At 30.2% G+C, this 28,000-nt stretch overlaps 1 protein-coding gene and 1 long non-coding RNA gene across 2 annotated transcripts; both read left to right on the forward strand.

Moving 5' to 3' along the window:
• Nucleotides 1-27,998, forward strand: LOC143190310 (organic cation transporter protein). Its single transcript, XM_076394523.1, has 5 exons — nt 1-239; nt 15,770-15,881; nt 17,758-17,967; nt 22,280-22,598; nt 26,957-27,998. Exons 1-5 carry the CDS (start codon nt 197-199, stop codon nt 27,899-27,901), a joined length of 1,629 nt encoding a protein of 542 aa, XP_076250638.1. The 5' UTR covers nt 1-196; the 3' UTR covers nt 27,902-27,998.
• Nucleotides 1,535-5,037, forward strand: LOC143190316 (uncharacterized). Its single transcript, XR_013004207.1, has 2 exons — nt 1,535-2,208; nt 2,276-5,037. It is a non-coding gene; the product is annotated as an uncharacterized LOC143190316 (long non-coding RNA).
• Nucleotides 27,999-28,000: the final 2 nt, after the last annotated feature.

Below are 28,000 nucleotides of genomic sequence, written 5' to 3' on the forward strand. Positions count from 1 at the left end.
AGAAAGTAAAAGATTCAATTCTAGTTGATTTGCAAACGTGTTTTTGAGAGCAACCATATTATTTTAGTTTTGCGGTAAACACAAATTGATGCCTTTTCGATTCGCACGTGTGATGTTAAAGCCGATTTATTAAACTTAAATTATTTGTTCCTATTTTATTGTTTATTTTCTATCGACGATTGTAAATTGCTTTAAAATGGATGGGGCTCACGATTTGGACACCTTGATGGGGTATTTGGGTGAGTTTTTATTTTCTATAAAACTAAACATATTGTTCAATAATTTCGTTATATTTTAACAAATGCTAGATTGTATGTTATTGAAACACAAGCCGCCTACGATGCGTCGATGAAATGTTCCTCTGATATTACACATTTTTGTTGTAACCAAAACTTTTGCTTTTCACGTGCTTTTACGAGTTGAACTAAAATAAAATAAAAAGTAGACGTGTAGTCTATAAATACCCTTTAAATCTATTATTAAAATCAATAATAGTGGGCTTCTTTCGGCTGTAGTTTTAAAACATACATATATGAGCATATCTGTTTATAAACAACAGTACCAGATGTACCGTATGTTTCAAGTTACCACGACTAACATAGGCGACCGCTGGTAAATAGTAAATATTTAATATTCCTATTGTAGTGTGGTTGTTTCATTATAAAAAAATTCCAGATACTCAAACACGTTTGCGTTGATTTATTTTTTAACTGTTGCTTGTCTATTTAATTAATTTAGTATATATTTGTAATTAATTATTATAATGTATTGTAGCTTCTCAAAACTATAAAATATTTAAGAAACAAATCCAGCTTTATTATGATTTTTTTCTGTTATAAAACTATATCAGATTTATAAAAATATTTGATTAGATTACTTTTCTTATCTAATCCATACTTAAATCTGATATTATTATATCAATAGAAACTTCAAAATCTCAATCGGTTATCAACAGGAAATAAGGAGAAACATTTGGTAAACTGTGTTATCTTTACGATAACAATTTACTGTCGAAAAATATAAGATTATGTAGACGTAGAATCTAAGCCGAAGAAAACTATTTTTAAATGTCTATCTTATTTTGTTTAAGTTATATCAAATTGATATCCAAAATAGAGTATTATATTTTAAAAATATAAGTATTAAGGGCAAGTGTAAGTTAGAATATTTAATACGTAGAAAAAACTACAATTTAAGGATTTTATCCTTAAATAAAAAATTGCAAATAAATCTAAAAATGTTATTCCACACAAAAAGCATTAAAAGAAATCGTTTTAAATAAAAAGTTCCTCATAAATTGGCTTTATTGATTTGAAAACATCTTGAGTTAAACTCCATATTTTCATCTTCTACACATCATAGTTTTTTACTAGAATTTATTTCGGCTAACTATATCCACACATCGACATTGTCGATTATAAATTTTATTTTTCGGCTTAATTTAAGCCCATTAAAAAAAATGAAGCATATATAACCCCTTAAAAAACGTTATCCTTGAGTTTTACTAAATTCAATTTATTTGTTTAAAAATTATGTTAATATATAGTAATATTTTAGTTCCACTACGTGTTATTTATTCAAGACAAAATATAGCTTAATTTAAACTACGTCACAATTACTACACAATTATTATTTTGTAACGGATAAAACAAGAAATAATAGCTGTTCATTTTAATCTTTGTTGTTTTTGTAATTGCTTGAGGAGCGTAGGTTTAACACAATTTACACAATGTATTTGTTAAATTTAACTTAATATATTATATAATTAAACTGACAGAGTGAAAATTAAATAGAATAAGTACCATCTAAGAGATTACGATGTTTACTTGCGTTATTTAAAAAGCCAAAAAAATTAAAAATAACTTTTTAAATATACTATATTTAAAACAACCAACGACGTTATTAAGATCTCACAAATCAGTCACAAACCCAATGAAAATATTTTTAGGAGAATATAATTCATAATCATTAGTAAATAAATATTCACATATAAATTATTGTGGGTTCGAATCCTCCTCATAAAGTGGCCTGATTCATCATACCTGATTAAAAAGGACCAAAATCTTGAATTTACGACTGGATCAGGCTTGCCCAACCCAAACAAAATACTAACTCCATTAATAAGTTTTGTTAAAATTGTTACTGATATAAAACATTATTCGCATCATTGGACATCTGTCAAAAACATAACCATCAAATTTTGACATTGTATATTTTTCCTTGTTCTTTTCTACCGGGATTTTAACCGAATAAGCAAGATTTACGGAAATTTTAGTTTTTTTTTAATGTAAGAAAATCTGAAAATGTTCTCAATGTAGTTGTTTGATGTTGAAAAGAGAAAAACGTAGAGAAAGGCCGAAAGTATATGAAACTGTGGAATTGAAAGCTTAAATCAACAACAAATTGGTTCGATTCGAGGCTAGTATAAAAATATGAAACATTCTTTCCACATAATCAAAAACCAGAAATAAAATATGATAAAGTAGTTATTATTTATATACAATGTTTCCAATAGAATAGAAATTTTAATTTTCTCACAATAACCATCAAATGTTTTATTAAAAACCGATATACGATTTTTGATAAATGCTATAATTTAAAAAAAAGTAGAATATTACACAACAGTCGTATGCGTAACCACATCCGTATCAACTTCATTCAAGTCGTTGTCACGTCATGTATTTTCTAAATATCTAAAATATGAATATATAACACTAATTAAAATTTGATAGTATAAATGTTCATTAAAATATTTTAATTAGGTTCATTATTTGTTTAATCGTATAACAATTAATTAGGCAAATATAGCATTCATAAGTGTAAATATTTCATTAAATATATATGGTGTATTATTTTTTTGTTGTGTCAAATAAGTAATTGGTAGTCCTTAGATTAAAAATAATTTCAAGAATTAATTTTTGTCGTACCTACATAAAATATCCCCTAAAATGATTCGAATATTCTAATTATCGGATCAGGTTTAATGACGAACAGTATAACAGTATATTTAAATTTATTCAAGTTTATTATGTTCGTGAACTTATACGACCGAAGGCACCATAATCGAAATTTGAAATGTAAATAATCGTTTCATTTATAATTATATGAAACTATTGTTTTAAGGTCATAAAACTTAAATAAAAATAAATGCATATATAGTCTATCCAAAATTATTTTGTACATACGTCATCTAAATTTGTGACGTCAAAATATTGCAATGTTGCCGTATCAACTCTGAGTTATAGTTCAGTTTGGCTTTGACATACAACAAAATTCTAATCTGAATAAAATAAATAAACTAATAATAAACATTATAGTAAATCTAATGCATATGTTATCGGAGGACTTAAAACTACAATTAAGTACACAGTTACAATAGTTTGTAGGTTATGATTGTGTATATTTACATTGAACTTCTTTCTTCTTTCTTTTCCATACCACCTATGAGTTAGAGCTCTAGGCGTGTTTGTAGTTGTATCCCCTGGAGGCTTAATCCACCTAATTAACAATTGTATATCCAAATAATATATTTAACTTTCATTAGAGAGCATATTTGCCTTTACGCTTAGTCCTTGTGTCTTTCGGTACAATGTTTCCATATAAAAACATATTGTTATCACTGTATTTATTCTAGTTTGCTCTTTTAATACCTGTATACATCTTTCTTGATAAAAGTAGATTTAATCACTGCATTCTCCTTAATGCATTTGCGATATCTGCAAAACAGTTAGTATTCTTTCTCTCCCTACACATTTTAACCAAATGCTCATGTACATTCTGAACAATTATACACATATGTGTCCACATAAGACTTTCACACTCTACAATAAGAATTTCTACACTTATCGTTTATTAATTATATCTCACCTTTAGTCGTTTACACTCTCATCACCCTGTCTTATTATGATTTACATTATTAATATTATGTATTAAATTATGTTTGTATTTAAAAACTATTCACTGCTTTTATACATTTCATAATTTAATATCTGATAGAGCTAACATTAAGCTGATCTTGATTTGTCACCCACTTCGTATGAGGACGTTTTTTTTTTCGGTGAATTCAAGATCATATTTTTCATTTTTTTTTAGATATTTCAGTGACCGTGTCTATACTAATATTGATATTTAACAGTAAAAATGCTTACCTCTCTGTCTTACCAATCTGTTCTGTCTGGCTTCGGAATTTTCAATCAGAGTAATTATTATTACTCTTATTAGCAACGATTTGAAATTTTTCAAAACAAGCAAAGCATTAAAATAACTTTTTCCGGTTTATAACCTCTTAACCTATTGTATGAAGAATTTTGCGTTAATATTAAATTATTTTAGTTTGCTTTATAATCCTTCCAATAAGGCAGCCAAGGTACGTCATAGATGACGTCAAATATACTGCCAAATGCAGTGTGCAAAACTGTAAAATTCGTATAAAGCTCGGAGCGGATTTTTCCTTTTCATTTTATCACAGTTAAAAAGGGACAGAATGCTGTCCGATGTTTCGGAGCATGTAACCGAATCAGTCTATAAAATTGGATTTGTGTTGGTCCTGGTTGACACCGTTGTCAAATGTATACAACGCTGTCAATTCTTCAAAACATTAGTGATAATAATTAGAGGTTACAAACCGGTAAACGTTATGAACTAAAATTCTAAGTTAATGTGACATTGATTGTTTGATTGGATAGACTATAGTTTAAAAGTCATAGTGGCCTTAGTGAAATAACGCGAATGAAAAAATTGTTTGGAACGGTCAAATTGAAGGAATTGCTACTAGTATTATTTTCAATGCAAAAGGCATAGAAAATATACTAGACTGAATTGAATTTTGCACAAAAGTTGTTCGATTAGTAAAATCCGGAACTTGAGTAATGTCTTATTAAATATACTCTTGCATGATCTAAGATTATTAGAATGGAATGAAAATTTGTTGAAATAAAAGTTTACCTTAAATGTTGTATTTTAAATCGAATTTCGTGTGCGAAACCGTAGAAAATATAACAGAATGATGTACATAATAATTTTCCAAAAAAAGAAAAACGATTTCGATTATACAAACACTACCAGAAGATTGGATCAAATGTAATTTTTACACATATTTATTGAAATTGGCTAATGAAAGGTTTATACGAATTTAAGGCATTTGTATGAATTTAAAGTAAACCCAGTTTGTGTATTCTTTTATGACTTTTTTAGTACATTTTAAAGTTATCGTTTTAAGGGCCCTTTTTAACTCGATGGATCTTAAGTTCTTATCCAGAGTTAATAAAACCTTATCAAACTTATGAATCATACCGAATAATCCCTGGCAAATAATAATGATGTTTAAGTGGAGGTAACAATTATTCTTGAATAAACTATGTGGCAAATAGCGTTGTCTTTGAAATATATATCGAACTATTCACATTTCTAGCTGTTCTAGAGTCCGGTTATATAATTTAAATGCTGCTTATAGTCATTTAACTCTAGCTCGATAATCAAATTAATTTTGTACGACGACAATCTTAAGTCTATGTCGTAAAATTGGTTAAGTTGCCAGCGAGAGTTCAAGTTTTTGAACGCGATGCAGAATAGACTGTCACAGACTGTCCTGCACACTCTTGTCAATTGCAGAGAACCAATTAATGTATAGACAGTACCTTCGGCACTCTCATCTGACGTGCTCTCTTTTCCCGTGGTTCATTATTTACTGATTTATCTGTCCTATAAAGAAAAAAATAATCCTCTTAAATAATTCGTAAAGAGGACTTATTTGAAGCCGATGTTGGACGTAACAGCAGTCCTGCATTCTCTCCATTGGAGGGTATTCAAATAACTACAACCACAGAATAAAAAAATTCACAAGATAGCCAAACACAATGAAGAGGTCCATCTGGTGATGATGTTGCTCATGAACCTCAGCCATAGCCCAACATAACAGAATTGATAGTCCATAAGATAAATCATAATGGGCCGTATAATATTAGAATATTAGGAGACGAAACACCCCGATATTAGCCTTACGACATTAACATCATTCTAGCTTAATCCTTTCAATATCTGAGATAAATTAACGTTCCCTTTATGAGGAGGTAGAATAGCCTTCAAGCTAAAACATATAAACAAAAATGGTATATTTCCAATATATAATCAGTTATATAATTGCATTAAACTTTATCAATTAAAATGGCACAAATCTTATTTGTACTGAACCTATTTAGTGATCTTTGACTTTTATGTCTATTTGTCTGTACATATGTAAATGTTTACCAGTTTGTTTTTATCAACGCTTCATCTGTGGAACAAAGCAGATGATATACAGTTTGAAATACAGTAAAGAAAAAAAACGCCATTGTAAAATAAGGTTAAAAAAACTAGCCTAACCTTTGATCTTAATGTACATAAGATAACACCAGATAATAGCTTTCACGCAAAAGCCTTTGGAAACAATGTCTCAATTTCCAACCAAAAAAAAACATTGATAAAGTTACTTCTATAAATATTTTGATAATTCTTTGGTAAAAATATATGGTTAATTAATTTCGTTTCAATTACCGGGTGTTGGTATTTAGAAATAACGGCGAACAAAATTTGAACTATTTAGTTACATCACTAAATATGGATAGTAAAAGATATTACCAATAGCGCAGACGTACGTGGTTGAAACTCGGACATAAAAAGTTTCAAAATAGAAAACATGTTCGATTAAAATTAACCTGGGTACTCTTACCGGCTTAATTTCTTTTCGTGGTTTTGTAGGTCGTATTTTCTTTGTTTTTTTTTTTCGTTGAACAACATCGAATTGACTGGACCATAACTTTTAATTAAAATTTTCGGTAAAAAATTTGTGATTTCAGTACAGTTACAGTTTATTAGTCATTGTTGTTATATTTCCTTCGAAGAAAATCTTTCTAAAATTATGTTTGTGGCCTAAATAATTGTCTTATTCTGTAATTAGATCTTAGGTCAAATTAAAACCTTTTCTGTTAGAAATGTCAATTTATAACAAACTCTTATTCAAGTAAAAACTGGTAGTCACTGGTGGACATATCTAGAAGGTATAGTGAGTTTTCATAATACTATTTAACTAAGACACAGTGTATTATCATAATAAAACTCTTGGTTTAATTTTCTGATAGACATTTGACATTTGCTATAGTTACACCTTTCTCAGGATAATACAAGCCTGAAAATAAAATAAAAGCAACATATAACCCAAATTTTCGTGTAAAATGAAACTCTTTACTGCTTTTTCCGTATTTGTACGACATACCAATAATTATATAGTTGATTTCTCACTCCTTCCTTAGTCTTCACAAGGCTTATTAAGTCACTGTTTGATTTATACTTAGAATGCGACCTCCTGCGACGAATTTATAGAAGTTGTAACTAAGTTTTGTTCGTACGAGCCAACAGAGGGCGCAATCTGGTTTATTTCTCATGGAAATTAAAAAATAGGATTAAAAATATTATTTATATTATAAGAGAGCAATTAAAAAATGAAATTTTAAAAAATATTTTATTTCAATAGTTAACATTTGTATAAAACATTTTAAAACACATCAAAAAACAATATCTAATCTGACAACTAATAACTTATTTTCTAATTGTACATTGTTATTACCCTAATTATATAATAAAAAACTATAATTTAAAAAATTATTTGTCCAAAATAAACTTAAAAATATATTTAAATTTAGTGAATAAGTAAATACATATTACAATTTTGATGACAAAACCGCCTTTTGTTCTTTATATATATTTTTATATATCCTTAATTAGACAGTATCTAGGTTATATGTAGTCATGCAAAATGTTCCATTTTTGCCCTTTGCGAACCTATTTTTTTCATTCACCAGAACAAGCAAGACCTAATAATTATTTTTCTTATTACACTGCTCAGTTTGTTGTGTAGAATTAATCATTTTTAAAATCACCATTCACTGACAATATCTAAATCAGATTTTCGTTAATATTTGGTTATATATTGCCACTATGCCAAATGCCACTAAATAACATTTGGAAAATATAACATAATAGCAGAATAATAAAAGTATATATAATAATTCTTGCTTGCAATATTACTTGTTTATATGATTTTCTTTTTGGTTTATGTATTTTTGGTCTTTATACTGTCCAGTACTTATCAGCATGAAGTTGAAGACCCAAATTTGTACAAGATTCAACTTGTAGCCATATTTTCCTTTTTGATAGGTTAAGATATATGATATATCAATTCAATTATCGATGTAGATTTTAATGAAAGACTTAGTAGTTGGAATGATATGAAATTTTGATATTAACCATATTAATGTCAGTAATATCCAGAAATCATGTATATAGGCCTGCCATACATATACATTTACATTTAAAAATACATTGTATCAGATGATAGCATATATTTTGATCAGCGATATCTATTTGTGAAAATACGAATTATCAATGTAAAAAATTTTAACTTAATTTAACTATTAAATTCGATTGTTTCAAAATTTCTCTACATAACACAATGGTTTTTTATTTAGTAATATTAAAGTACAAATAAAGAAAAGAAGGACATCTTCTCTAAGTATTTAAAAAATGTTTCTCTTCCGGTCTGAGCTATCTCAAGATAACAAAAATAAAGCTACTAGTTCCTAAATTCGATATTTCAAATGGAGCTACCATTTTTTAAAAAATCACAGTCACAGAGATTACACATCAGTGAAATTAATTGTAAAAAGCATCTGTATATGATCTAATAACCGGAAAAATATTACAGGAACTATCAAAGAAGGGGGTAAAATTATTAACATTCATATTGAATGCTATATTACAAATTCATTCAAGATGTCACCTCCTACCGGTCTATAAATTTATTACCGATAATCTCAAAAGTTTTTGAGAAACTGTACATAAAGAGGATCAAGTGTATAATAGAAAATAGAAAGATCATTGCAGAACACCAATTTGGGTTTCGCAATACGCATGGAACAATAGAGCAAGTGCATAGACTTGTTAACTCAATTAATATGGACTAAAACACCAAAATATATTGTTCAGCTGCATTCCTAAGCATGTTTCAGGATGCGGTTGATAAAGTATAGCATACGAGATTGCAGGTTAAGTACTAGGTCCCGTACTATATCTTGTGTACACAGTCGATTTAGCTACAACAAAAATAACCAGTTTGGCAACGCAGTTATAAAGGGAGACAACACGACAGCCTTAGCCTCTCATGAAGATCCAGCCATAGCATCAATTAACCTACAAATACACCTAAATTTAATATATATATATATATATATATATATATAACTGAAATCATATAACTGTTATGCTCCGTAGAAGAACATGTCCACCAGTCTATATCAATAATTGTCAACTCCCGCAAACAGATGATGCTAAATATCTTGGTATTCATATAAGTCGACGCCTAACTTGAAAAAAGCACATACTCGCCAAACAGAAACAATTTGGACTCTATCAAATGTATTGGCTTATCGGGTGCAAATCCAAATTATTATTGGATAACAAGATATTATTGTGTAAATCCATACTCAAGCTTATTCGGTCATATGGAATCCAACTATAGGGAACCGCTAACAAGTCTAATATTTTCATCCTACAAGGGTTCTAAAATAAGTTTTGCGTGCCATTGTCGATACTCCGTACTATGTTTCAGATGAAGTGACACAACGCGATATTCCTCTAGAACCAATAACGAGAAGTACTTCGAAAGAGTGTCAGTGCATAACAATATACTCCTCCTACACTAATGATCCGATTAAATTAATAAGACTTATTAATTAAAATACTATTTTATACAAATCACTTAATGAAGTGATTTTCTACATGCGATGCCAATTCAACATTATATATAATATAAACATAACAAATACTTATTGCCCTATGGTCAGACTGTGGGACTACTAAGAGTAATAAATAAGTATTATAGAGTTATTCAATGCAAACACAAGTTAAACATGGAATTCTGCTGCCAAAGCCCATTAAATACCATTAGGAACTTATGGTGATGCTGCTCCGTTACATTATAATTGTCGGTCTGTAAGATTTGGTGGACATCGAGCTCCAATTCTCAGAATCATCTATTTCCGCACGTTGATATTCAATCGAGAAGTTTCAAATGATGTTCAGTACTATTTCGAACAGTTTCAACATTCCTATTTCATTGTTTTTCTGATTTCCACAGTTTAAATCGATGCATGATAGCTTAGCACATTCATGGTTTTGCAGAAGCGCAAAAATGAATTCATAATTGCAAAAAAATGGGATAAAGTCGTATAACATGAATTTTTTCCAATAAATACCATTTTAAATTTTAAAAAATGATCGGAATTCATGCAGCCACCTAATATTTTCCTCAAACTGTATATTACGATTAGGCTTGTTTATGTTTGAGTTTTACTTAAGAAATAATTGCTTAACGCTTTGAAATAAACAAAATACTCGATGAAATTTACGTAATATTTTAGAAATAATATATTGTGTAATTTCATATGTATTTTATGCATTTAATTTAGAACGTTTAAACATTAAATATATAATTACATGTTAAGTAAGCGGTGTCAGCTTATTCATATCCAAGGTGACCCTTTTTATATACCAGCAATAATAAAATATTGTTACTTTTAGTAATATAATGAAGTATACTTCAATAATTGTAGTAGCTGAGAATCTTGATTACAATAACCTTTTGTATGAATCTGCACGTTAAACTACTCAAATGTTTCATTTCAATAAGTAATATTACTCGTGTCTTTATATCGTAAGCATGTTTTTTTTTCCTCGATCTATCCGGGGGTTCTATACACTTGAACCTTGAAACACTTTTTATTCATTTTAATACATCATTAAACGAATATTGCGATAATGTAATAGTTAAGTACTAGATCAATTGCTTAGTTACTCAAAATAAGTATTCACTCATTAAAAATGGATATTAATTATTATGTAATAAAGTAGTTATGTCGTTTTGAAGAAGACTAAAGTTAATAGAAAATCTTATTTTGAGATAATACAATGTCGTAAAATATTTGTTATAGTCAGGAAATAGACATGCAAATATAGATTATTATTATATAGTAATTGAGAGACTACTCAATAGGGGTCTCTAGTAACTAGATGGTACAATAATTGACAATCGAGGAATTTAATTATTTACTTTAAATTTCCATTATAGGCACTAACAAGCAAATATTTTGTTCTGAAGGTATTTGATCGATCTTAAACAGAATCAATTCTGTGGCATCGTGTAAATAACCCCTAACGTCAGATTTTATTAACTCATAAAAGTTAAAAAACGTTTATTTATGAAACCAATTTATTAAATACAAAATAATAGAAATAATATATCCGAAAGCCGGCTTGGTTGGCACAGTGGTTAAGGCGACATGACGGTCCACATATTGTTGCGATAGTCGCGGGTTCGAATCCTGCTGGGGCATGTTCATAAATTTATGTTTGTGATTGTTTAATATTTCGGATTGCCCTAGACAAGAGTGCAAAATCCGACAAGGAAAATGATCTCAGTCACGTCAGTAACCAGGCTGGTTAAGACCGGATGTCTTCTGGGATAATTTCTAAGTTGGCCACTCGCCAATCGGTAGGCTAAATGTAATGGTTCGGAGCTTACGTTAAACAGTAGGTCCAATCCAGATAAACCATTGTCAGTAAAATGGAGAAGTTTTAAAATGTAATTTAAAAAATATCTTTAAAATAATTTAAATTTTGAAAAATCCTCTTAAGGGTATATTCTTAAAGAATTAAATAAATAAAAAGGTTAAACAAGTTGAACTCCTTTAATTTAAATATTTGTTTAAATTTTATTTTATCATATTTTTAAATTTATAGACTATAATACCCCCTTATAGTTCTATCTTTTTATTTTATAATATTGAAAAAAGGTTTTTCTATTTTCGATAAAAGTCTATTAACTTGTTTAATCCAAAAATATATCGCACATTGTACAATATTTTATAGTATTTTATGCTGAAAACCGCTATATAGTATACAATGAAAATATTTAAAATTTCATATAATATATATTTTAGACTGCATGGGTTCAAAAACATTGCCGGCCATCTTGGTTAACAAGCCTTTAGCTCATATATTGATTTAGATTGGTTATTATATAAAAAATTGATCATTTAATCAACACTCCCAGGTATTTGGACGATGGCGTAAATTATAATGATCTCCTGGGAACCTGGGAAGTCACCAAACGAAATAAAAGCCTATAGACCTATATCACTGCTGCCAGTAATACCTAAGGTTTCTGAAAAACTCCTGTTGAAAAGAATAAAACCGATCATAGAGAGAAAAAATCTAATACCAACACACCATTTTGGGTTTATTAACAAGCATTCAACAATTGACCAGGTCCACAGAATAATAGATGTTATTAACAAAGCCTACGAAAGTAAAAAGTTCTTCATTTCTTTGTTTTCTGTGTGACTAGGGATACAACAAATCTTAGATCCAGGATATATTACAATTGATTATAATTTGGTCACAAAAAGTAGAAAAATAAATAAACGCGTCTTATAAATGAAATGAATCAATCAAATGCCTTCGCGGGACTTTTATGTTACCAAATATTGCAGTAATTGCATAAAAGGAGGAGAATATAAATGTCTTGTTTTTGGTGATTCCAAATATTATTAGATAATCTAAGGTTTAATGCCTAGATAAATGGAATAGGTAGATAGTATTAGGTTTCAAAACAAGAATAACTAGACGAAACATTAATAGTACTAGGTATTTTTATTGATCTTTTTAAAGAGAAAAATAATGTTTTTATAAATAATTTGTTATATAAAAATATAAAATAAATTAATTACTTATTATTTTTTCTAAATTTTTAACAAATAATTAAACTATAACAAACTAATATTAGATATTTATCATATGGCCTATAAAATCGAAAAAATTAAATACATACTTGACCCAAAATGCAAGGGTATGAACTTAATAATATTATTGTGATTTAAATCCATTTCTTACAGGATTACGTTTGTAAATAATAGTAGAAATATTTGACACATATTGCATATTAAGCCAGTAAATATTGATTAAATGATTTGCATTGTATTTATAAAAATGTGTGTCGCAATATCTGAATGTGACGGTTGGCTGTAATGTTAGAAAATTACTCTAGCTCAATTATATCGATTACAATCTCAAATTGATACTCATTTACCTATTAGACTCAATTTAATAATGAAGTACTAAATGATAAAATATCGTCCGTTTATAATCATATTTACGATGAAATTATTATATTTGTAAATTAACATTCATATTTTCCTTAGCTTTATTAACAAAAAAATTTTATTAAATATTCTGTAAATAATATATTCGTATTTCAATTAAATCTAGTTTTTTCTTTAATTTAAGGTAAGAAAAGAAGAAGAAGGAAGGTAAAGAAAGTAAGACTTTTGTTATGTAAGCTGGCATTTAACACAGAACTTAAATTTAAGTCCTCAGGTCATTTCCAGATTGCTTTTTTTGTTAATAGGATTTAAACTGCCATCATCATCAATCCAAAGCCGGCGTTCAAAGATAGAGAGTTATAGTTCAGAGATAGTATCTACTTCACAACCAATACGCTACTGTTGGTGTTGCAGGTCTTCGAATATTCCTTACTAAATCTCGCCATGGATAGCGATCACAGCTTTTCTGCCTGAGGAATATGTTACCATCCTATTTTGCAGATCGTTTTCTATGATTCTGATCTATGTCTTTTTCGGAGCTGTTCGCTGCGTCTTCCATTTAAAAGGTTTCAATTTCGCAGAAATCTGAGAGGATTGTAATCTGCGCTTCTGAATTTATACCTCAACTGTGTACTGGATTTTCGCATCTTAAACGAATGACTTCATTTCTATAATCTCGGAGAGAAACCTGTAGAATTTGCTTTAAACATTGTATTCGAAAGATTTCAAGTTTACAGATGACAGACTGTAACGGTGTCCGAGTTGCAAATCCTTATAAAAGGATTGGCAAAACAGGTGTTCGAAAGAGGCGGATTTTCTGTTATAAAAAGCGTTTCGAATAATTTTATCCACTTCTAGGTTTAAAAGAAAGTGAAGGCCAGGGTGTACAATCAAAAGTAGAGCGAAAATCAGCAATCGCTTGCCTTCCTCATCTAATACTAATCCGTTACTAATACGTTCCCGGTGGCTTATCGTACTGACGGTACTGTTTCCGATCACCAAATTTGTGTGAACAGCACGTGAAGCGATTGAAATGTTTTCCCGCCGGCCTTGGTCATTTCTCTCACTTAGTCGACTCCAACGGCCCTACCACATTTTAATGACTTCTTAGTAGCACGTTATCAATAAATGAAGTTTGTGCGATACCAATTGCTGAAGAAGTTACTAAACCCTGTACTGGCTCATGAAAACGTAACGTGGAGCTGCATAAAGAGCTCCCTCCATCGTTCCAGATGCTTATCATGTGACTTTACGAAGGTTCCATCTGCTTTCTGAATATTATTGTTTGTAGACATACGTTTACCGTTCTATCTCCTAAGTATCTCCTATATCGTCCGATATTCACCTTTGGATGCTGCGACTTCCAAATTGGCGTTTACTTCTCTTCTCTTTCTAGTGTGAATGAGTTCAATTGATAATTGAATAATAATAATGAATAATTGAATTCAATTTTTCGTTTGTTATCGACCTGCTACTATCTGTAGATTTTTAGTGACACATTCTACAATTGTTTCAGATATTTGCTTTTTTGTTACATCAATATCAGTATGGTTTAGGTGCATAGTGTCTGGAATTGATTGATCGTTTCGATTTGAAAGTCCTGATATTCTGAATTCCGCAGTAGGTATGCGGCTTTTTATACTTTGCACGTGACCTGAGTGTTAAGCCGTTGCATGGATGATATAATGGTCAGATCCTCAAAGGCCTCTATCAGATGTTCATAAAATCAGTAGTTAATAAAATTTGCTTGAATTAGTTCAACAATATTTTTCGATTTTTAACATGAGTTTAACATTCTGTTTGAACAAAGAAGTTGAATTAATTTTTTTAATGGCTCTTCAGCTCAAACTTTGTAAAGCCTTGTTGACGTCATCAATATTAATACATTCAATTGACGTTTAAAAACAAATGGGATTTTAAACGTGTCTCCTCTGTCTGGTACCAAAAACTTAATTTTGTCATTAAAGATCACCATGTTAACTTCTGCAAAATTGGCCATCGAAAATCAATGAGGATCATTATAGGAGATCAGAGATGATTGATGACACAAATCAGGCGAATAACCTGTTAGAAAAGAAAATATTAAAATTAAAAGTAGACCTAAATCAAAGAAAAATTAAAAGATTGACCCAGAACTTGAATTGGTGTAACAATTGATGCTAACAACTGAAAAATATATGAGAATATATTTGTATATAACTATTGTGTCTAAGAAATGGTTAGCTTGAAGTAAACGAAGTAAATTTCAAAGGACAAATAAACTGTTTGCGTTCTATTTAGACATGTTTCAGTGAAGATTAGAATTTTAATTACATATGTATTTTTGAGATTTAAAATAAGGAAAGAAAAGTATTGTTATTCAAACTAATATTTAGAATATGTGATTACGTATTAAATATGACAGATATCTGCATAGTTCGTTCAAAATATATTGCATATTTATATTTTAATTTTTACAATTAGATCTATATTTAAATTATATATTATTTACCCCACGCAAACTATTAGCGCAAGGAAAAAAATATAATTCTACTCATTGTGAATTTTGTTCAAATAAGTTAATACAATATTTGTTTTAGGCGATTTCGGAAAATACCAAGCATGGCAGTTTACATTGCATATTTTATCAGCTGTTATGGCCGGATTAAATATGCTTTCCCTAGTTACAGTGGCAGCAGTCCCTGATCACAGGTATAACACAGGTATAAACCTATAAGTAATTAAATAAGTTTTAATTGGCAACTGACTAGTTACCAAGCAGTTTTGAAAAGTTTATAAAATGTATATATTTAATATAAATTATGTTGTATATTCTACTAAGTTGTTCTTTAAATTTAACGCCATTTTAACGCATCATATTTCATAAGTACATAATCAGTATGTCATCATTAATTTAAATTTAGCTTGAAACAACATGGAATAAAAAAGACTGAAGGCCAAGAAACAATATTTAAGGTGAATTCTTCATTCATCAATACGCTTCTTTTAATTCCGCAGGACTTCTTTACCAAATTTGACAACTGTTGAGAATAAGCCGCAACATTTCTGACCTCAACAAGTCTCCTATTTTTTCTGTGGAGCCATACAGAAGAATTGTTTATATAAGCGGATTTTAGTGCTGATTGTAATATTTCCTTTTTTTCATACTCATGATCTTAGGACTGCGAAAATTCCTGCAATTTACCTGATCATGCTTATTACACTAATCGTAGATTCCACTTCCTTCTTCTGTATCACCGATCCCAAGTATCAGTAGGATCGCCTTCTGAATAGCAGACAATGTATTACTTCTCATTATTTTACCTCTAATAAAGAATATTAATTCTCAATCCATACGGCTCTGTAATGCGAACTATATGATGAGGAATTATTGAGGCTTCAGCATCTGTATAAGTCATTGTAGTGCTATCATTAGCATAGTTTCGCATAATTACATCCACCATCATATTGAAAAGCAATGGAGTGACTACATCTCCATGGTAAACATCGGTTCGCATCTCAAATGGTATCGCACTACCACGCAGCTAATGGAAGCAACATAAGATGCCTTAAGAACTTTAATAATTTTTAGAGGAAGCAATTGAGCTTTCAAAGCTGACCGATGTGAGGGTCAGTGTATACAGTGGAAAGCAGAATGATAATTAATGAAAACAATAATCACAAACGACATCAATACATTTATCTACAAAAATCTAGATATATTCAACCGGATTTTTCGAAATCCTGTATATGCTTATTGGCTTGTTTCTTCGTGATCTACTTTAAATTCTTTATTCGCTTCCTCAAACACTCTGATACGTAAAGTAAACCGTTATTGTTCCTCAAACTTGCTATTTAGTGTGCCATTGAAGCTTAATAAAATTCAAAATTTTTCAGCTTTTGCTAATTCTAGTGTTCTTCATATAATGGATGATGTAGGAATTGGAATAAGTTTTGTTCCATGATGACAATAATGCATGTTATTTTGACTTTTATTATTTTTTACAATACGATTTAAACGAACCAAAAACTGATATCTCTTCAATTCTTCAAGTATTCTCGAGGTAGTTATTATTATTACATGATTACTCGAAGAGCAAACCCACTGGGTAACAATGTTTTATCTTAATATTAATATTTAAGTATTAGTTTACTCGCAGTATATAAAATTCTTGTGAAATCATAAAAGTTATTTTCTTTAAATTATTGGCGTTCACAAACTAAACAATGCGGTCTTTTACTTCAAAAACTAACATAGATACATTTGATGTATGTAAGGTCTTTATTATATGCCCTATGTATTAAAATTAAAATTTTCTAAAATATTTGATAAATTTGAAAATATTTTAGGCTAGTTAATGTTTATGTTTTTCGTAGTACCATGTAAGAGTACAATAATATACTAAAAACACATTTAAACTATGTAAATATCACGTTAAAATATATTGACGGTGACTGCTAAAAATTATTTTCGTCACGCGAGATCTTATGACAAAGTAAACTAAGAAGAAAAAACAAACGTTCATGACCACTGTTGGCAAAATATTTACCAGTATATTTAGATGTAATTTGCATGTATTTATTGCAGATGTGAAATCCCTGGTTACGAAGGTGTTTACCACAAAAATGGCTCCATATTAGATGAATATATTCCGAAACTGCCGAATGGCAACTGGGATAATTGTCGTCTATTCAACACCACTACGAATGAAACATACAAATGCAACTCTTGGGTCTTTGATGATTTCTATTACCAATCATCCAAAGCTATAGAATGGTCCTTCGTTTGCGATAGAAGGTAATGTATACAACAAATCGCTAATAACAATAACAATAAATTACAGAAAAATTGACAGATATCATTTCATATACTTGTGCATTAAATTGTAGTGCTTAAATATTTTATTCAATATCCTTCACCCAGATTCGGAGTAGAAAAAACTTTCATTTTTTGGGTAATCCAAAAATGAATCCAATTTTTGGTGAAGAAGTGAAGTATTTCTCAAGCACATGATAAATCGGCGAGTGCAGTAGCACATACCATAGAAATGTCTTTCAAGTTTTCTTGAAAACATTTGCAACATGTTGCCGTTTTCATGCTGAAACACCACTTTGTCTCATAATCACTCATCATTCTCTCAATATTCCCCGTGATGGTTTTGTTATAAAATATTGTTTAATATTTTCATAGGCTAAAGTAGCTCAAAGTATATCATTCCAAACTGATCTTAGCAGATGCATATTATTAGCTTTTACCGTTTTGAAACTAATACACCACTGGATTTACCTTGATTGGGTTTGACATTTGAAAAAAAAAACTGATTTTGCATTTTTTTTAAATAGTACATTATTCTTATTAGTGTTGCTTTGGTACCATTTGCTTAATTTCTTTGGTATAATTAATTCCTTTAATTGTACGTTTAATTTTTACGGCAAGCAACTTGCTGTATATCTACGATGAGTTTTTCTGCTTAAAATTGTTTTCTAATGGGTAAATTTAGCTAAATTCAATTGTTGAGTTCTTCTGAAAATCCTGCCCAGTCTGTTTACTTATTTGTTAACATTGAATTTAGTACTTTTTTGATTATATTTTCACTCAGAGTGAGAATCACTGGTGAACGATTTGAGCTTAGATCAAAATTTGCTTTAAACTCCCATGTGGTTGGCTGTTTGCTTGCTGGGTTGTTTGGATCAGTTGGCTAATAAGTTGATTTTTACGTTGGCATGTAACATAATGACAACGTAACGACATATAACATTATAATTCAGCAGCTGCCTTTAATTGTCACCTATTATACATTTTTCTTCTAGGTTTTTTATGACTTTTCCTTCTTTTGAAATATTATCTACCTGTAAAAAATCGGCGTTAGGCGTATCTTAGCTCGAGTTGGACGCTTTCATTTGATTGAATTTTCCTCATATTCTTTGTTACTGCTATCATAATTGCTACTGTTACAATATCGGAATCAGTACTCATAACTTTTTATTGATGTAGCATATTTCGAACATGAAATTAAAATAAAAAATCAGCACTTCCCGCAAATTATGTTTTGTTGAAATGACTTGAGCTCAAAGAAAGTATATTATTCATACTTTACATGAAATGACACGTCCTTTGATGCCTTGATATCAATATAATTTTTTGCGTTGTCTCTAGTAAATCCATCAAAATTATTTGTATACCTTATATATGATCTTTAGTGAGTTTAATGGACAAGGACAGTCGACATTGAACGTCATCTTCGTGCGGTACGTGATCTTTAACAACGAATACTTTCCATTTTCTCAAATTGCCTAGTTGTTCCACATCTAAAAGTTCTACTATTTCTATGCTATATTTTCATTTAACAGTTTTTGGTTTATTGTTACTGCTTTTGCCAACGAAGCGAATGTATGTAAACTGATAAATTTCTTATTCAGACAGTTTTCATCTGTCTATTCCCAAAAATGATCTCAATTATTAAAATATATTGAATATTCTGGGTGAGTCATCAGTAAATAGATGGTTGGTTGTTAACTTCAGTTAAGTTATTATCTCCGTAAATAATGATAGTGTGTCTGAATTGATACTATAAGTCCACCAAGTGATTAATGTAATAATGAAATACATTTGAAAATTTGACATGCTTTTCTCAAAAACGATTTGATAAAAAAAAGCAATAGTCTTATCTTGGATAATAATAATAATACCATATCAAACGTCGATATATTATATAAAAGACAACTCTGCTAATATTAATGTTTTATTATAGTAATTAATAGTAATTAATAACAATTATTTATGATCCTAAATTACAAAAAGTCAATTTCATGTGTTATTATTGCAACTAATAATACTATATTTTCTCGTTATCTCAATAACATAAAACAATTATTTGTACGACTCTGATATTACCCTTGATAACTCGGAGATATATTTCTACGGAATAATACCCACTTAAAATAGGAAGAAGAAAAAAAGAAGAAGAAACTTAACAACATTAATATTAATATAGACGTTCTAAAATAAAATTATTTTATAAATGATTATCTTATAAACAGTTATAAAGTTTTGTTTGTATCACTACCCATTGAACAAGTAGTCGGGAACAAATTTCCCTTCTACTAAAAGAATGTGTTTTCATCTCAATACATATCAAAATATGTTATATACAAAAGTATGTAAATATGTATATTTCTCTTATAATCTACAGGTATAGAAAATACATTGTTATGTAAAATTGATTGATTGTTGAACATAGTTTGTTTTCTTATTATTTGGTGCTAATGCATCAACTCTTCGAGTAATTATAAATCAGGATAACAAATGATTCAACTCAATGAATAGCTACCAAGGAAACACCTGAGCTATATCTTATACGTTAAGAACTGCGGATTTCTGATATAGCAACCCAATCTGCAGCTTCAAATTTACTTTTTTCTCAGTGGAATAAACACAAAACGCAGGAAGTGACTAAAAGACGGCAAGGAGAAAAAATATCATTATATAGAAGGTACAGATGGCTAACTAAATATCTAAAATTTCTTCGATAATCACAGTAATGAATTGAATGTATGCTACGGAATTACTCGCATAAGTTTCATCATTTGAAGATCTTTTTAACGACAAAAAAGAAACCAAATTAGTGATTTTATTCAAAACAGTAATGTTATTATTCATACTAGCTTTTTTGTTTTGCTTGATATAGGGAGGAAAATTCGTGATGCATACCCAACCGGGAGACCGGCACCTAGGGTAGGTTAGACTGCCTCCAGAGGCCAGGCGTACTGTTCATATGATCATCATATGATCGCTGTTGATATGACATCGGGTTTGAGAGCTTGGTACCAGTAGCCGGATAACCTTTAGGGGGCAAGAGGACCTGGCGGGGTTAAATAATACATCTAGCTGAAGTCCCGCGAACATAGATTAAGACGTTGGGAAAATGGTCGCCTGTCACATAAACAAGAAATGGTAGTTGGCGCTGTTACTGGAAACTAACAAGTCGTGCATCTCCCGTATGAGCTTATTCTCATAATACTCTGATTTTTGCTGAGAGTCTATAAAGAAGTTAAATATGAATGTCTCGATTAGTAGGAGGTCATTTTCCCGATGAATTTGACTGTTTCTGAAGGATTAAGGGACGGGATTGCTCCTGACAAGCTGGTGTAACAAACTTGAATAAGCGCTAGATTCACATAGGACTACATTTTGAATTAGCATCTTATACAACAAGCACTTGAGTGGCACGGGAAGCCTGCTGGGTCTGTAGATGAAATGGAAATATGGTGGATTCAGAAGGCTGGCGATCCCGCTACCCTTTTGAATGGTGAGCTAATATTTGGCGGAACCAACTGAGCTTTCCGTTGAAGAATAGACCAAGGTACGTGGCCTTTCCTAGCCATAAAGTGGTGCCTTTCTTCGAAAAGGACGGCCTGTGTTTTCTGTGGATTGATTTATAATCTCCAGAACTTTAGCCACTGGATCGTGTCATCAAGCTATCTACAGTTTCACTTGAACGTGATCTGTATTGAGCTCGCCAGTGAGGAAAGTGTTTATTCAGAGAGTCGATAGTGAGAAAATGTTATTCATGTTGACCAAAGAAATTGATTATTTAATCATCTTCACATCTAAAACTCAAGCTTTAGACAAAGTAGCAATTGTTATAGTTGGCGATTAATACCATTCCAAAGATTTCTCCTTCATAAAAAAACAATGAAGTGGCAAAAGGTGTGTGGCTTTGTGTTGAAGTATACCCGGATTTGCGAGATATAGTCGAAAGTAATAATAACTAACTAATATTTGAAGTATAGTGATTCTACCAAATCCATACATACATATAATCCGCATCATATATTTTATTAATTTGCAATTATTATCAAGCTACAGCTCAGCGCCAAACTTTATCATACGCTTTAGATTTTCTAAGATAAATAATTATATTTATAAATTCTGGGGTTGACAAACCAAGTATACAAACAAAAATACTTAGCACACAAACATTATCAAAATTAAATATATATGAAATGTCCCTACTCTTTTTCTTTTCCTCTTTTCTTTCCGCAAATGTTTCCTACTTTCATAGTACTTACCAATTAAATTTTATTAATCATGTTTGTTTACATTACAGATGGATGGGTGCCGTTGCGCAGTCCATGTACATGTTTGGTGTCTTTACTGGAGCGGTGACATTGGGTAATATGGCAGATAAATATGGTAGAAAGCCAGTTTTCTGCTGGTCAGCAGTGATGCAGCTGATTTTGGGAGTAGGAGTTGCCTTTACCCCGAATTATTATTCATTTATTATCATGAGATACCTCTACGGTATATTTGGTTCAGCAGGCAGTTACATACCTGGTTTTGTACTTACTATGGAGCTAGTGGGTCCAAGCAAGAGATCAGCGTGCGGAATCTCCTTCCAAGCCGCATTCGCTCTTGGAATCATGCTGGTAATTTTCTCTTTTAATCTAAGTATTCTATTCGCTAGTAAATTTTTAAAACTAAAAAGAGGACGGCCGGTAAATATCTGGTATACGATCTCGAGTATTCACTCGAATAACAAATAAAGAATGTCCCAAAATGTTTGTAAAATTCAAATGTTGCGCCCATTTATACGGTTTTGTAATCATTCACCGGTAATTAAAAAACAAAGACTGCATGCCATACAACCCGCGAAACTGCATTTCAATTCTGCACTTACTGCATGAGATATTTTCTAGTCGCATATTCTCTAAATGTAATGATTCACAATTGGCGAACCAATTTTAATCAAAAATCATCAAAATGAAGTAGTGTTAAATCTAACACTACTCGAAGCTTAAAGTTAAAGTTGCATCAACGAAGTTTGCAAATATAGCTACAAATATGCCAACAAAACCATCAAGGACATTTGGGCGATTACTACTTCATATATTCTGTGTATTTTATGGTTCAATAAAACATAACTGTACTTTATTTAATTCGAATCTTACATACATTTTGGGGCATCCTATATTAACCAGTTAGATTTATCGAATAATAGCGATATTCTATAGATGTGCTACTCTGAAGAGCAAGAAAAAGGTCATTGCTATATAAAACGTATTGGTTTATTCAATATTTGAGAAATAATATCGATATTTTTAAAATGTATTATTTTGATGACTAAAAATTTTGTTAGTCAAGTAAAATATGGTTCGTTGAAACCAAACCAACAACGGCAAAAAGAACTAATTATTCAAAAACAAACCAATATTCGCGAAATATTGATATCTTGATTATCTTGTTACTCTAAAGAGCAAAAAAATCGATTATTAATATATAATTTATTTTATATGTTAGATCTAAAAACGTCATTGGGATCAGTTATCATTAATGATTAATTAACGTACGTGTAAAAAATAATAACAAATTCTAAATAGAAAACATGGAATCCAATGTAGGTTCTGTAAAGTAATAAATTGTAGGTAAAAGCTTCACGTTGAGTTGTATGGCAAGTTATGTAAACAATTAAATTGCGGAAAATCCCCTAACGGTAGACAGATGATAAAATGATCGGAATCTAACATTTAGTTAATAACACGTCAGCAATAAACCGCCAAAATCTCAATTATTAAGACTTTCTCTTTGAGGGTTGTAAAACGTATTAAGACGCAGGTATATATTTAGAACTTTCTAATCGTTTAAGATGAAATACAAGAATGTATTCATTGTATCTCGACCATCCTTTTTAAACTACCCATTGAATATCTTATTGTATAAACTTTAACAGTTTATCTCAACTTCACTCAGAAGGCGGCATGTCAGATTTTTATCTTGAATATAATATAATGTTATGATATTTTTAAAATAATACAGATATATCGGATTTTTTAAAAATATCGAAGAATTTTTGAAACACTTACATTGAAGAGCAAGAAAAAGGCCATTGATGTGTAAAATATATATAGTAAAATATATATATATATTCAAAAAATCAATATTTAAGAAAAAATATCGAACATTTTTTTAAAATGTATTATTTACATCAGTTTGTTGAAAAAATATGGGGCAAAAAAATATCAATATATCTGAATAAAAAATATCGCCCACAAATGTCGACATATTCTAAATTCGAAAAAAAATGGATTTTTTTAGAAACCACAAACCTAGTAGCCAGAATACTCAACATTTTTTGAAACTTTAAAATTTCATGAAATCAACGCCAATAAATTGATTTTTAACTAAAGGAAAACAAATTAGAAACACAATCTTAAACTGAAAATTACAATGTGTTTCTCTGCATTGATACGTAATAAGAGGTTGTACTTATTTTTCTAGAAGTAACGCAAAATCTGGCAGGTTTTGTCAAATATTTGTACTGTTTCCGATATTAGTTACCAAATCAAATGTAAAGCATACTATCTATAATTTTTATTTGTCATAATTTCATTCATTAGAGTATAGCCAAGAATTATCATGAAGTTCACAAGCAACAGCATAATCCAGTGTTATCCAACTTCCACTGTTAGAAGCTTCATCACGTCGTTTTGAATGGAACAGATTTGAACAATGTCAGGACTTTCAACTACCCCTAAATAATATATTTTGTATGTTGGATTTAAAAATGATATCGGGATCAGTAATTATTGTGATTAATTCACGTGAATTGTAAATTAACATACGTGGTCAACGAGTCAACTATATCAAATAATACGGATTTTAGAGTAAAAATTAATAACTAAATCTAAATAGAAAGGATGGGATCCAATATAGGTTCTGTAAAGTAATAAATTGTAGGTAGAAATTTCACAATGAGTTGTATGGCAAGTTCTGTGCCCACTCCCTCACAATCAAAGTGCGAAAACCTCTTAACGGTAGACAGATGATAAAACCATCCGAATCTTATATTGAGTTAATAGTATTTCAGTAATAAACCGCCAGTATCCCAAATATTGAAACTTTCTCTTCGAAGGTTATAAAACGTGTTGAAACGTAGGTATAGTTATAGTACAGTTATATATATATTTAAAGTTTTAAAATCCTTTTGAATAAAATACGCAAAGAATGTAATTATTTGAGCTACACTCAGAATGCGGCATCTATCGAATTTTTGTTTTGAAATTTCTCCCTAGGAATATTAAGTGAATTTTGCGGGGTTTGATATCGACATTTTGTGTTCACCGATATATAGATATTTTCGTTAAATATTTTTAAAATTATCGAAATATCCAACAGGCTACAGGCAACAGGGGTTGCAAAATTTCATTAAAAAATAGTAACGAAATTATTCTCTTTGTTACAAAAATTGTTGTAGAACGAGCTGAAATGACTTGACAACGAACATAAATTAATTAATGTGGACTCACTTGAATTGTTCAAATTTATTGCGAAATTTAAGCTGGAAGATATTCTGCCCAATATTATAATAATACTCCGAATACTTTCTCAAGATTGCCAATGCCAGCTGTGAGAGAAGTCTTTCAATATTAAAATTGACCAAAAATTACAGTGAGTATCTTGTCTATTGAGCAAAAGGTGTGTCATCTTCCAATGCGTATATTATTTTTTAATAAAAACATAAAATGTTAATAGTATTGTTCTAGTTCTAAATTGAAGTCGACTGGTTAGATTGAAATCGCTAATAATTTAATCTTATCGATATCAAGGTATAATCATCATATACCTGTTACGTCAACGTAGGTGGCATACATATAATTTTTTTTGTAATAAACGTGATTATTATATTGTAACCAAACAAAAGAGAGTGCCAAAATATTCGTCCACCTCTGGCTATTGACACTACGCTTCTGCGTAGATATAAACCTATTCTTATAGTCCATATCCAGAATTATATAAATTAATTAAGTTTTTTTACATACATTTATTTTAATTAAGTTCCTTAATGCTAGCCATCTACCGATTTATTTTCTATAACGGTATAGGAAACCTACACCTGCAATATATTTATTAGACTTATAAAAAACCCTAACAGTAAACGGAGGGGCCAAACCATCATATTTTTAGACTTAGTTATTAGCATTTCAGCAATGAACCACCAGTATCCCAAATATTGAGCCTTTTGCTTCAAGGGTTGTAAAATCTGTTGTAAGTCAAGTTGTTATAAGTAATCGTTTATGATGAAAATTACTAAAAAAATGTAATTATTGCATTTCGACAATCCTTTTTACCTGATACTCTTATTTGAGTTTCACTGAGTATGCATTATTTTTTACGGTATATCATGTATTTAAATACACATATTAGGTCAAGGTGTTACTCGTAAGTATAGTATCCATATTTAACACATACCACTGAACAAAGTATACATTTGTTGACGCATTTATTTGTCAGAGTACCTAGATATCTTAAAGTATTAAAAATAGATTTAACAAAAAATGAGTATTAAAAATCTATAGTTGTATGACTTAATTAAATTGTAATTGCGCATATATTTAGTTTAAGTTCTTTAATTCCTTATAATGCTGTAGAATCTACACCTATAAATATTTTCAAATGATACATGTTGCCCATTCTCTTACTATAATTTGGAGCATATTGTAGCAAATGTCGAAATAATACATAATAATACACCTTATAAAAGTAATGTCACAGTTAGTCTCGATATTTGCAGGATATGCTGCTTTAACAGGTTACTCAAGGTTTATTAATATTTGGGGATTTCGGATGTCAGATAAAGTGTTATTTTATTAGATTAGGAAATCTTAATGAATTGTATTAGAAACATTGAATATTCTAAATAACTCAGCCTAAGATGCTGAGTGAAGTCTATATATACGTCTAAAATTTATTATTATTATATTAACAAATATACTGTTTCTCATTATAGGTCGCAGCATGGGGAGCTTTTATTAAAGACAGTCAAATACTGCAAGTGATCTACGGATGCCACGCACTTCTTTTAATTGGACACTTCTGGTTGATGGATGAATCACCTCGATGGCTCTGGGCAAATGGACGTACAAAAGAATCAGTGGATATAATAAAAAAAGCATTAAAAATGAACAATAGTAGCGTTAATCTAGATTCTGCCGAATACGTCAGCAAAGGCCGTTCGAAAAGCAGGAGTAGTTCAGATGATGCTGGCGTTTTGGATCTGTTTAAAATGCCTCGTTTAAGAAAAATGACATTAAATGTCTGCCTTTGTTGGTTTGCAAATTCTTTAGTTTATTATGGGTTATCTTTAAATACTGGTAGTATGAAGGGTAACCCATTTTTGATCTTGTTTATTATGGGAATGGTTGAACAACCAAGTTATGTCATAACGGTTTATGTTATGGATAAGTTAGGACGCAGATCTATCACGGCCACTAACATGATTCTCGGAGGATTGTGCTGTATTATTGCGGCTAATTTAATGATGGGAAGCATCACATCAACCGCTTTTGTTTTCATAGGAAAATTCTTAATCGCAAGTTCATTTGCTGTTATTTATAACTACTCAGCGGAACTATTTCCCACCGTAGTACGGAATTCTGCAATGGGTATCGGTTCAATGTGTGCCAGGACATCGGGCGCTTTAACACCGCTTATCATCCTGTTTGATTCGTTTGATCCAAAATTGCCATCAACGATATTTGCAGTGATTGCTTTGATTTCTGGATTTTTAACCCTATTTTTGCCAGAAACTCTAAATAAAGCAATGCCTCAAACTATAGAAGATGGTGAAAACTTTGGCATAGGTGATACTTGTTTTACCACATGCCTCGGAAGAAGTGCTGATGAAGAAATCCCTAAACCCAGAAATGAGCAGTTACAACCACTCAAAACTTAATGTATCATAATAAGTCATTCTATTTTATTTATTGCATAGTTTAAACAACAATCATCTATATGTTTAGATACATTTTAATAAATAATCACAGCAGAAATA

The sequence above is a fragment of the Rhynchophorus ferrugineus genome, unplaced genomic scaffold (assembly GCF_030347505.1).
Source record: "Rhynchophorus ferrugineus isolate W39M unplaced genomic scaffold, kcgeb_rfMv2 rfM2, whole genome shotgun sequence".
Taxonomy (NCBI): Eukaryota; Metazoa; Arthropoda; class Insecta; order Coleoptera; family Curculionidae; genus Rhynchophorus; species Rhynchophorus ferrugineus.

Excerpts from the sequence above, each read along its gene's own strand:
- LOC143190310 (XM_076394523.1), top strand. The coding sequence starts at position 197 with ATGGATGGGGCTCACGATTTGGACACCTTGATGGGGTATTTGG. Across the intron at positions 240-15,769 it reads CACCTTGATGGGGTATTTGG|GCGATTTCGGAAAATACCAA; the intron begins GTGAGTTTTTAT and ends TATTTGTTTTAG. Across the intron at positions 17,968-22,279 it reads TCCTTCGTTTGCGATAGAAG|ATGGATGGGTGCCGTTGCGC; the intron begins GTAATGTATACA and ends TTTACATTACAG.